We start from the raw sequence: 13,498 nt of genomic DNA, 5'->3' as shown, positions 1-13,498 counted from the left end.
GGTCGTATGGGCTCAGATGTAAGCAATCAGGTGTATCATCCAGCAAGGCAGGAGGCCCTGGGTGGTCTGGGGTGTTGTCCATTGGGGTAGGAGCCCCTAGGCAGTCGGGGGTGGTGTCCAGCAGGGCGGGAGCCCTGGACTGTTGGGAGTAAGCTGGAGGATGTGCTGGAGGTGCAGTCTACCTGGGCAATGTGGAGGAGGCACTTGATGGTAGCCTGATGACTGAAACACAGTGATGACTGATTCCCGACCAGCTTAGCAATGTACATGGTGAGCACACTGCCATGGAGCGTCTGGGTGGTGCCCTAATTGTCTGCCTGGTGGAAGAAAACAGGCACACAAACAGTGAGCATGTTATCTTGTGGGAGAGAAGTAGTGCCTGTGATCACAGTGCTGTGTACTGTGACATGGACGTGGATGCCACCAGCGACAAAGCTGGTGCTACCCAGTGCTGGGGTAGGGTTGCCTGTAGGTTGTATCACAGTCGACCATCTGGGGATACAATACAAGCCCTTACAACAAAACCTTTAATTTTCTAGAGTTTGCTGAAGTTTCTCACTCGCAAAGAATGAACTTATTGTATTTTTCTTTGACATTCAGGTGAGGTCATCCTTCTCCCCTTTCAATTAGGCACCAGTCAGCTCTGGCCTCAAAACATATATGAGCACTGTTTTTTTGTGGACTATGAAGTTTGTCTATCCATGAAGATTATAAGATTTTTCTTGGGTAGTCATTCTGATGATATGCTGTTTCTGTCTATCTCTGTGTTTGCTTTTAACAGCACGTACGTTCAACACATTACAAATGTCTTTCATTCTAATTAACCCCTTAACATAATATTTTATTAATAATGAAAACCTCCTATAATGAAAGACATTGCAGTTTCACATATAAAGATAGCTTTTTTTTATGTAGCTGGGAAGTCTAACCATGCTTCATATGAATATAAATCTTGGAGGAGCTGCCTAGAGACAGTCGATATATTTATCTCATACCACTGCCAAGCATTTGTCACTTAACTGACAAACTGCTGTCACTTTGCCTCTAACAAGTTAACATCACATTCTTCTTCACTCCCTGAGCTGCTAAATTCAATGTCAAACTCAGAATCACTATAGCCCTCCTTTTTTGAAAGCATTGCCTACACAATAAAACAGGGGAGAGGCTCAAAGTGTGTATTTATTGTTGAGTATCCAAAGCTGCACACAGTGAAAGACTGTATCTAGTGGCAATCACCTTAACCAAAACAAGACCTCCAGCCTACAAATGAAGAACCAGGTACTCTGTAGCAGCCAAACATGAAACTATTAGTGCCGAAGAGGGTTTTTTTGGTTTTGTAGTTACATGTTCTGTTTATTGTGGTACATACTGCTTGGTATTTATGAAACTTTGTATCTATATCATCAACATAGTAGTGCCTGCTACAGTGCAAGTTTTTAAACTATGATAGCTGTAACATTATTTTTGTTATTAATTACTATGTTTGTCCACATTAGGTAAGTTGCCCGATGCTAGAAAATTGTAAGATTTTATTCAGCACGTACTTGGTTTATAGCTGATTTACTGCTAGCTGTATATTTTGCTGAATTTTTGGCTAACTGTAGCCAGTACCTAATACTCGGTGACAAAGTGTGACATAGAAACCCACTTTGCATACTGTATAACATCTAAGTAGCTAAGACTAAAATTGTTATTCCATTCGTGGCGATGTGAGTTTACCAGAGAAAGTTACATGGCAAAATTCTTTGTTGAGTTTCTATCTTAACTTTGGGAAGCCTGAGTCTTATTTGAAGGTAGAATATGCTAATACAGTTATCTGAATGGGTTCTTGTTCAGATCAACACTGATACTCATATCATCCTTCCATTCTCAGTGATTTTTCTGGTTTAAAGGCACCAATATCCAGTAAAAAATCTTTGAGCATGAAACTATGTCTGTTCATCAAGGTATTGTGTATCTTTAAAGCTTTTTGGAATAATTTATTGTCCACAGTAAGAAGTTTAGTATAGGTACTTGATTTGAGCATGTGTGTAGTTTTACATTTGTTCTATCTTCATCAGTGTTATGTCAACAGGAACAAGAAAATTTTCTTCAAACAATAATGTAGCAATTTACATGAAAATGGTGGTCTTCAACGAGAATGTGAAATTTGGCATCTTCACCGTTCTCCAGTAAAAGCATAATAAACATTATAGCAGCAGTTTACAAATATTGGCTTTATGCTCCACAATGTGTGACAACTATTTCCTTTCTAAATTTATCACAGAACAGTAAAATGTACTTGGTATCTGGTGTGTAAATAGTCAACAATTTTCCTTGTTTGGAACATTCAACCAAACCATATCATGACTGTGACTAAAATATTCTTGCTGTAAAATAACTTCTCAGCTTTAGTAGTTCTACATTATGATATCTAATTTAGAAAAGAAAACCATTCAGTCAAAAATAGAAGTTGAGTGTGATGTGGTTTTTATTACCAAGAAGTGTTAGGGTCTGTTTACACTTGGCAGAATATCAGTGCCAAATATCATCCCATCCAGGTTAAATGGTGCTGCTCAGGCTCACTAGCAACTGAAGAGAATGGAATGTCCATGACAAGCATGTGTACCATTCTCAGACAAAATTTCTGAGCATCTGGCTCAGTCTGGACTGGTTCTCAGACACACTACTGTTGCTGTTCCTGTAGTTATGTTGTGGGTCTATGGTATGGTGTTGTGTGTTTAATTTCACCGTGTTAAGAGGAACTGTTAAAGTTTGTTACTTCTCTCCCAATTTTTCATTCTTATCACTTCCTAAGATAAAAATGAAGGGAAAAAAAATTGCACATACAACACCAAAATCTGCAAAAATAACACTGAAATTCATCATAATATAAAATTATTTTTTCAGGCTCTTTCTTATGTGAAAACAGCTGTAGAACAGGGTGAGCAAAAGTGATCTTAAATCTATATATGCATACTACTCTTTTTAACTGTTCATTATTTCAAAATAATCAGCGCAAGCACACTCATAAATTTGAAAAATGTGAAGCATTTTCAAGGGCTTAGGTTGGAAAACAACTGCAACTTGCAGTAACAGAAAATATTAAGACAGTGTCCAAAACCACAGTTCTTGAAACATTGGCAGCAAGGATTTAGAACTGCTGTATGTTACCCTGTTGATGATATCTTTGACTGATGTACAGCTCTGGATGTTAAAAGTAGATGAAAGATGTCATATCAGACTTTTTTTAATGTTTTGAGTATTTTATAATGACAGATTTTCTCAACAGTTTGCTGAAGGCCTGCAGTGGAGCTGCCAAGCCCTCTCCAGAGAGACGTCATCACCACAAAATCTGGCATCCCGGTGTCATCTCTACATAGGCATTGGTTACAGTCTGCAGGCAGCAAACACTACATTAAAACATGAGAAACAGCAACTTATTCAGAGTGCACTTGACTCTTTTCACAGGTACCCACTCAAATCATTTTCAGTGCATAGAGGAAGACAGATATCGTGTTACTGCCTTTGCTCCCCCTTACAAGAACTGCTATTTCTTATGTTGAGATTCTGTGAAAAAACTTGTTTTTATGAAGCAGTGAAACATGAAAAACTGTATCAGGTGTGATGGCTTAGCTTAAGTGTAAAATATGAGTGTCTAGTAATTGTACATGAAGACATAGTTCTGTATAAATAATACATGGGGAAACATAGGAAATCTTAGAAATTCACAAAATGCATGTGCCAGTATGATATAGCATGAATAAAACTGGTATGAAATGAGAATACCCTGAGAGAGGTTGCATTTACAGTGGTGTATGATGCTATTAATGATGATGTCTGTGGACTCCATAAGAATAAAGTTTCACATATATCATAAAGCTGCCATCAGCAATGGCAAGGGGCAGGGGATGATAACGAAGACTAGCAACATACCTCCAAACAACTTACCAAATGTGCTCTATGGCATTTGTGCTAAGGAATGAGCTGGCCACTCCATGCACTGTATTTTTGTCCTCTAAATGTTGCCTGTGTAGTCAAATATTGTCATCTTGGAGAAATCAATCGACACCTATTACCTCAGCTGAAGAAGGTACAAGTGTGGTTTAATAAGTCTGGTAAAAAAGCAAGAAAAAATGTTGGTTTCAGAAACAACTTACCTTACTTCTGGACGTAGTCTGTTTTTAAGGATATATACTTAATCCAGATATCTCCAAGCTTTTGTATCCCATCAGAAAAATAAGCACTGTCAAACTCTGCAAAATATTCATGGACTGCAACTCTCACTTCCTCATTTGATGAAAATTCCTTTCCAGCAAAGGTATCACTGATGTGTAGGATGGTGCCTTATCCTGTTGAAAGAGCACTTTTTTGCGTGCCTAACACCAGTTTCAAATGATCCAACAATGAAGCATAATAGGGCCCAGTTATAATTCTTCCTTTTTTCAAGTAACCTGTGAGGATTATTCCTTGGGGCTCCAGGGAAAAAAAAAAAAAAAAACACAGTGACAATCACATTACCAGATGACAAAATGGTCTTTGCATTCTTTGGTCCACTTTCACCAACCTTTATGTAGTGTTTTAACTGCCATTTTGACTCTGGTCTTGCAGATTGTGATTAAACATTGTCAGACATTGTGTTGAAACGTTGTACCAGATGTGCTTTTGGTCAACTGAGTAATTGTGGCACCATCCTCGCACACAACTTCTTCATAGTCAATTCTCCATGCAGGATATTATGCACTTGTTCAGTTGAGACACTTAGTCTCAAAAATTTCCTGACTTTTTATTCTGTGATCTTACATTACCTTAACATGGATTTTTGTCAATGATTTCCTTTGTGGTGACCTCAGTTAGATGGCCGGAGCGTGTTTCACATTGGATGCTTGCCTGACCACATTTAAATTCGCTAATCCAGAAGTAAATTACTTCAGTGATGGTGCACAGTCCATGTAAAGTTCATTCAGTTCTGTTTTGATTTGTGGAGCAGTTAAACACTTCAAATGAAAATGTTTAGTAACAGCACACAAAAAATTTCCATTTTCATTCGCATTCAACACATTTCCCAGTTCAGATGGGTGTCAACAATGAACTTTACACTGTACAGTGTTAAATTCTTTATATGATACATGGAATAACAAGCTTACCAACCATGAAGGCACAACAAAAATATTCCATTATTTTAATTATTTTAATTTGCCAGACTTATCAAACCACCCTCATACGTAGGCAGTACATCATCATCTCTCCAGACCTATGTAATCAAAGTTCCACATCTAAGGACATGGAAGTCTTTTTGTCCATCTGCAGACATTGTCTTGTGTGAAGGCAGTGAGACAATACTCCATACTCACATTTGGGATGATTTTGGGTCCAAATGAGTCTTCAGCCGTCTAGATTTGGATTTACCACAGTTTTCCTAAATTACTTCAGGTGAACAGTAGGCTAATTCTTAGACTGGCTGCATGTGTGACTTTTTCCAGCGGGATTAAATCTTGAAGTCACACCTCACCAATGCAACAGCAGTGTAAATTCCAGCACTGTGTGGCAGCCTGCACTGGCATGCTGTAATTCTATTTATGCCAGGATTTTTGAAGCATGAATACTACTGGAAAAATTGCACATGTAGCTGCAGCCTTAATCCTTGGGTGACTTTCAGCACCATCATTACCTGAGTGAACTAGGGCTCCATCTTCAGCCCACTTGAGGAGATGTTAAACTGCTAATTTTCTTAATTTCATAGAGATTCATCCTTTTTGCAGGGTTGTGTTGAATAATACAGGATTTTGGTTTTTCACCAAATCAAAAGGTACCTACTGCCACTTTGTGAACTAAACACGGGCTTATATACAAATAATGGTTTTCCATTGGCTTGCAGTTCAGTATGCATGTTGGTATGCCCACCCCAAACACTCTCCTGTAATAAGTGGTGAATAGTATACATGTAGATTTTAGTCTTGAACTGGAACTATCTTTGTGAAGCTCTCTGCACTGGATGATACCAGCTATGCAGTAGCTGTATGAGAGAGCAGCTATAAATGCGTAACAGCAATTATTGGTTGTTGGTGCACCTCATAACCTGCATCCTCATGGCACGAAACTGTGTTTAGAAATTTTTGTACAGAATAAGAACAATGGAAGGTGAGTATTTAACCATTGTGTGATATGTGTGAGTTTTACCTACATCTAACGTGGCAATGGCTTTCAGTCATCATTTACATGATGAATTATGCCTCAATGTTATTAATGTGAGTTGACTACATCAGACATATCTTGTAAAACTGTCACAGTACCAGCTGCTGTCATACTCTCAAACATGCAACCTTTGTTTCTGTAGCACAGTCTGACTGTACCATCGATTATTTACTAGTGATAGCTTCGTGCGCAATTCTTGTGGCAGTAAGGTAGTAAATATTCATGTAGATCTCATTTTGCTGCTTTTGATTTTTCTTACTTTATGAAAATCAATGTATGTCTTCCGTATTCATTGGAAAATGGTAGTGTATCACTTTTAATTAAAATTTTGGCTAAAGTCAAGTTTATAACATTTAATTTGAAATTTCTTCAATATTGGCCCTTTCCAAGGTCTTACTAATGAAGTGTTGTGGCTCCCCATGTTGTGCACTGTTTGGCAACATATTTTGTACACCTTTGCATTTATTTTCCACCTTTGGAAAAGTTATCACACACTGTGATTTTTTATCTTTACAGAATTACAGACATGTTTAGTTATTGTGTGAATAAAGTTTCTTTCTCGGCTGATGCAAACTATACTAAAACATAAGTAGCTGATGCTCCTACTCCTACTCCTACTCCTACTCCTACTCTCTCTCTCTCTCTCTCTCTCTCTCTCTCTCTCTCTCTCTCTCTCATTTGAATCTATGATATACAAGCTTTCCCTAAGTAAATTAACTCTCAAAATATTAACTACTTGTCATGTACAAAATTTGGTGCAAAATGTTTACATAATTTACTTAACTATAATCTTTTCATAAAGGTGAGTGTTATAATCAGCATCTACAATTGTTTTCCATTGATTTTACTTAAATAAGGAGAGAACGTATTGATTCATGTGATTTCCATATGTTCCCTTCAGATTATATTTTTCCACGTGAATCATAATGACTGCAAACATAAAAAATTAGAAGACTGAACCATGTGGAAGTAGATCATTCTTACCTGTATCCATATGGAAAAGTACAGTCAGGACAAGGTCTGCAATGGTGGTCTAAGAGATCCTCAGTAATATTTTATAGGAGCAGTTAGTCTGTCGATTAATAATTTAGTTTCATGAGCATTGTGATAGTAACTCCTCAGTTTGTGAAAGAAGTCTGAATAGCAGTATTAGCACATAAGTAATAAAACTGCCTTTTAGCCTGACTGTTGAAAAGTAACTATTCAGGAAGCAAATCTGCTCTGATGCCCTAGTACAATAGAAGTCAGACGGTTGTTTGTGACAACGTTGTCTGTGAGGATTGGACAGCCGAAGGTGGTATTCTGCTGTTTCAGCAGTGTAAAATTCAATTATAAGTGCTTTAATTGTCAGATCACCAAAAATAACACTCTACACCTCACACACAACTTTAAAATAAAACAAAGTTCTTCCTCAGAAAAGTGCAGGAAGCAGGAGGAGTAACCTTAGTGATCACCATTTGTAGCATTTATTTACCTCCAGGAAGGGCACTTAGTTACCTTGAGATGACCATCTTAATCCAACAACTACTTAACCACTCCCGAGCCACCCACCCCCCATGCCCACCTCATTCTCCTACTAGGGGTTATCAGTATACATCAACCCCTGTGGAAAAGTACTAATTCATCTGGCATGGGGCCTTCTGATTAACCATCTTCATTCTGATTGTGATCAGTCTCTTCCTTCTGTGCCACCCATAACACCTTTTTGGCTAATTGTCTTGTTGTCACTTCACTGCAGTGGTCATTACATGATGATCTTTGTGACAGTGGCCACTTTTCTGTGATATTGTTACTTCCTTGTCCTCAGCAGATGGACCAGTTAAGACAATGGGCTCTTTGAAGAAGCAGCTGGCATTGTACACCTTTGCTATTACTTTTGTCCCTCTCTGACTGAATTAGTGATGTTGTGGGAGGTGTCTCTGACATGATACCACTCGCTGCCAGAACTGCTGTTATTAAATTATATAATAAACCTTTAACTGACTGGGAACTGCTTAATGCTTTTCACTTGTCACATAATCTGGCTCCAAAGCCCTGGTTAGACTCATAATCAGATGATTCATGATTTGAATGCTACTAAAAGACTCACCTACTGAGGGTCTTCAATCATAACTGGCTACAAGGTTTTTTTTCCCTTTGCAACAGCAAAATAGGATTACCACCTCAGTCATTAAGCTAAGCAAAAACCCAATGTGCATTGACAGCTACCAAAGGATTAGCCTCACCAATGTGCTCTGCAAACTACTTAAGAGGGTGGTAGGCGATGATAGTGCTGGATTCTCAAATCGTGGTGCTTTTTGTCACCCCCTATAAGTGTGGTTTCTGTGAGATACATTCCACAGCCGATGACCAGAACAATCTGACAGGCTTACTCTAAACACCAACACGTCATTGCTGTCATTTTTGACCTGTAGTGGCATAAGACACTGTTTGATGCTATCACATTTTACTTAACTTTCATGACTTGGTCTTATGAGGCTCCATGTTCATTTTTATTTTTCAGTTTTTATCTTACCTGTTGTTTTGGGTTAGAGCTGACACATCACTCAGCTCCCCATGGGTGCAAGAGAGCAGTGTCCCACAGACCTTCATGCTGAATGTTACATTCCTCCTCATCGCCATCAATAGGCTGGTGTCTGCCGTTGGATCATTGGTCACCCCTGCACTGTATGTCGACGACTTCTGGGATTGGTAGGGATCCCAATCTGTAGGCCTGGCTAAATGCCAGAGCCATGGCACCAACAAAGGACCTTCACTTGAATCCTTTCCCATGGCTTCCAAATCTCTTCCCACAAAAATGAGTCATGCGTTTGTGTCATTGTCCCACGGTCCATGGTGCCCCAGAACTCTGCTTGAATACCCATCACTCTGACATTGTTCCACAGTCTGATTTTTGGGACTCCTCTTTGATGATAAAAAACTGTCATGGCTGCCTCATATTCATCAACTAAAGTCTAACTGCATGCAAAAGCCTAAAATTAATTGCTTTGTTGTGCCTACATCTTTTTGGGTGTGAATTTCACTACTTTGTCATATTTCGCTGGCCTCCAGTTGTGTTCTGATTGGACTGTGGTTGCCACTTTTATGGTTCAGCTTTAAAATTCTTGGACCCAGTCAGTCATCGTGGAGTAAGACTGGCCACTGGTGCTTTCTGGACTGGTTATGTAGACAGTCTTCTTGGTGCAGGGAATCTTCCTCCTTCAGTTCTAACACTACCAGCTGTTGCTCACTTATGCAGTCACCATCTGACAAGTTCCTAATCATCATTCAGCTTATCAAAATCTTTTTGCATACAAGGGGCGTTGATTGCCTGGCACCCACCTTTGTGGTATTACCAGTTGTAATGCAACTAGCCCCCCATGAACCATGGACGTTGCTGTTGGTGGGGAGTCTTGTGTCCTTCAGCGATATAGATAGCTGTACCATAGGTACAACCACTATGGGGCGGTATCTGTTGGGAGGCCAGAAAAGTGTGTGGTTCATGAAGAGGGGTAGCAGCCTTTTCAGTAGTTGCAGGGGCAACAGTCTGGATGATTGACTGATCTGGCCTTGTAACACTAAACCAAACGGCCGTGCTGTGCTGGTACTGAAAACGGCTGAAAGCAAGGAGAAACTACAGCCGTAATTTTTCCCAAGGGCATGCAGCTTTACTGTGTGGTTAAATGATGATGGTGTCCTCTTGAGTAAAATATTATGGAGGTAAAATAGTCCCCCATTCGGATCTCCGTGCAGGGACTACTCAGGAGGACATCGTTATCAGGAGAAAGAAAACTGGCATTCTACGGATCGGAGTGTGGAATGTCAGATCTCTCAATCAGGCAGGTAGGTTAGAAAATTTAAAAATGGAAATGGATAGGTTAAAGTTAGATATAGTGGGAATTAGTGAAGTTCGGTGGCAAGAGGAACAAGACTTCTGCTCAGGTAAATACAGGGTTATAAATACAAAATCAAATAGGGGTAATGCAGTGGTAGGTTTAATAATGAATAAAAAAATAGGAATGCGGATAAGCTACTGCAAACAGCTAAGTGAACACGTTATTGTGGCCAAGATAGATACAAAGCCCACACTTACCACAGTAGTACAAGTTTATATGCCAGCTAGCTCCGCAGATGACAAAGAGATTGATTAAATGTATGATGAGATAAAAGAAATTATTCAGATAGTGAAGGGAAATGAAAATTTAATAGTCATTGGTGACTCAAATTCGATAGTGGGAAAAGGAAGAGAAGGAAACGTAGTAGGTGAATATGGAGTGGGGGTAAGGAATGAAAGAGGAAACCACCTGGCAGAATTTTGCACAAAGCATAACTTAATCATAGCTAACACTTGGTTCAAGAATCATAAAAGAAGGTTGTATACATGGAAGAGGCCTGGAGATACTGGAAGGTTTCAGATAGATTATATATTGGTAAGACAGGAACCAGGTTTTAAATTGTAAGACATTTCCAGGGGCAGATGTGGACTCTGACCACAATCTATTGGTTATGAACTGTAGATTAAAACTGAAGAAACTGCAAAAAGGTGGGAACTTCAGGAGATGGGACCTGGATAAACTGAAAGAACCAGAGGTTTTAGAGAGTTTCAGGGAGAGCATTAGAGAACAATTGGAAAAAATGGGGGAAAGAAATATAGTAGAAGACAAATGGGTAGCGTTGAGAGATGAAAAGGTGAACGCAGCAGAGGATCAAGTAGGTAAAAAGACGAGGGCTAGTAGAAATCCTTGGGCAACAGACGAAATATTGAATCTAATTGATGAAAGGAGAAAATATAAAAGTGCAGCAAATGAAGCAAGCAAAAATGAGATCGACAGCAAGTGCAAAATGGCTCAGCAAGGATGGCTAGAGGACAAATGTAAGGATGTAGAGGCATATATCACTAGGGGTAAGATAGGTAATGCCTACAGGAAAATTAAAGAGACCTTTGGAGAAAAGAAATCCACTTGTATGAATATCAAGAGCTCAGATTGAAACCCAGTTCTAAGCAAAGAAGGGAAAGCAGAAAGGTGGAAGGAGTATATAGAGGGTCTACACAAGGGCGATGTGTTTGAGGACAATATTATGGAAATGGAATAGGATGTAGATGAAGATGAAATGGGAGATATGATGCTGCATGAAGAGTTTGACAGAGCACTGAAAGACCTAAGTCGAAGCAAGGCCCCGGGAGTAGACAACATTCCATTAGGACTACTGATACCCTTGGGAGAGCTAGCCCTGACGAAACTTTACCATCTGGTGAGAAAGATGTATGAGACAGGCAAAATACCCTCACATTTCAAGAAGAATATAATAATTCCATTCCCAAAGAAAGCGGGTGTTGGCAGATGTGAAAATCATCGAACTATCAGTTTAATTAGTCATGGCTGCAAAATACGGACACGAATTCTTAGCAGACGAATGGAAAAACTGGTAGAAGCTGACCTCGGGAAAGATCAGTTTGGATTCCATAGAAATGTTGGAACATGTGAAGCAATATTGACCCTACAACTTATCTTAGACGATAGATTAAGGAAAGGCAGACCTACATTTCTAGCATTTGTAGACTTTGAGAAAGCTTTTGACAATGTTGACTGGAATACTCTCTTTCAACTTCTGAAGGTGGCAGGGGTAAAATATAGGGAGTAAGAGGCTATTTACTATTTGTGCAGAAACCATATGGCAGTTAGGAGTCGAGGGTCATGAAATGGAAGCAGTGGTTGGGAAGGGAGTGAGACAGGGTGGTAACCTATCCCCGATGTTATTCAATCTGTATATTGAGCAAGCAGTAAAGAAAACAAAAGAAAAATTCGGAGTAGGTATTAAAATCCATGGCGGGGAAATAAAAACTTTGAGGTTTGCTAATGACATTGTAATTCTGTCACAGACAGCAAAGGACTTGGAAGAGCAGTTGAATGGAATGGACAGTTTCTTGAAAGGAGGATATAAGATGAACATCAACAAAAGCAAAACGAGGATAATTGAATGTAGCCGAATTAAATCGGGTGATGCTGAGGGAATTAGATTAGGAAATGAGACACTTAAAGTAGTAAAGGAGTTTTGCTATTTGGGGAGCAAAATAACTGATGATGGTCGACGTAGAGAGGATATAAAATGTAGACTGGCAATGGCAAGGAAAGCATTCCTGAAGAAAAGAAATTTGTTAACATCAAGTATAGATTTAAGTGTCAGTAAGTCGTTTCTGAAAGTATTTGTAGCCATGTATAGAAGTGAAACATGGACTATAAGTAGTTTAGACAAGAAGAGAATAGAAGCTTTCAAAATATGGTGCTACAGAAGAATGCTGAAGATTAGATGGGTAGAACACATAACTAATGATGAGGTATCGAATGGAATTGGGGAGAAGATAAATTTGTGGCACAACTTGACTAGAAGAAGGGATCGGTTGGTAGGACATGTTCTGAGGCATCAAGGGATCACCAATTTAATATTGGAGGGCAGTGTGGGGGTAAAAATCGTAGAGGGAGACTAAGAGATGAATACATTCAGAAGGATGTAGGTTGCAGTAGGTACTGGGAGATAAAGAAGCTTGCACAGTATAGAGTAGCATGGAGAGCTGCATAAAAAAGACGACGACGACGACGACGACAACAACAATGCAGCTAGAGGCCCTCTGCTGGGTCCCCTGCCTAATCTCCTTAGAATGTGCTGCCCATTTTTTTCCTGCCCAGCCCGTGTGTTTAGTATCCAGACCACATATTAGGACTAAGCTGTTTCAAGGACCTAAAGTTTCAATCACCCCCATGACCTTTCAGCATCTGTTTCTGTCATTTCTTCAGGAGTGTCAGGACAATACTGTCATTTACACTGATGACACTAAAACTGTGGATAGGACGGGATATGATTTTACAAATCCCACCGGTCAGGAACAACAATTGTTGCCAGGAACATGTAGTGTTATTATGGTTGACCTGATAGCCACTAACAGAGCCATACGTTTTATTAAACAGACCTCCCTCAGCTGTTTTATAATTTTTTGTGACTCAGTGAGCAGTCTCCAGGTTACTGACCAATGTTACTCTTGTCACCCTATGCTATACCTCTCTGACGTTAGTCGTACTGCCTGTTCAGTTGTCTTTCTCTGGGTCTGAAGTCATGTGATTATCCCAAGGAATGAAGTGGCTGACTGTTTGGCTTTGAAGCAAGTAATTGCCCTATGTTAAATCTGACAGGTGCAGAGTTGTCAGTGCAAATTAAACCTGTTCTCACTTGGAGATTGAATGTCATCTGGTGGCGTTCTGTCTCTTCTAATAAACTGTGCAGATCATGGAGACTGTTGCCTCCTTCCATTCCTCTAAGCATCAATCCATCTTCCCAAGTCACATCCACA

At 39.5% G+C, this 13,498-nt stretch overlaps 1 protein-coding gene across 1 annotated transcript in view; it reads left to right on the top strand.

Annotated features, from left to right (window-relative positions):
* Positions 1-13,498, top strand: part of LOC124722862 (tetratricopeptide repeat protein 7B-like) — a 223,549-nt gene that overhangs the window by 129,946 nt on the left and 80,105 nt on the right. Inside the window, exon 10 of the mRNA XM_047247992.1 lies at positions 3,272-3,450. Within this exon, the coding sequence (XP_047103948.1) occupies positions 3,272-3,450 (179 nt within the window). The remainder of the gene's footprint in view (positions 1-3,271; positions 3,451-13,498) is intronic.

This window comes from Schistocerca piceifrons, chromosome X (genome assembly GCF_021461385.2).
Source record: "Schistocerca piceifrons isolate TAMUIC-IGC-003096 chromosome X, iqSchPice1.1, whole genome shotgun sequence".
Taxonomy (NCBI): Eukaryota; Metazoa; Arthropoda; class Insecta; order Orthoptera; family Acrididae; genus Schistocerca; species Schistocerca piceifrons.
This window is presented reverse-complemented; position numbering and strand designations above follow the sequence as displayed.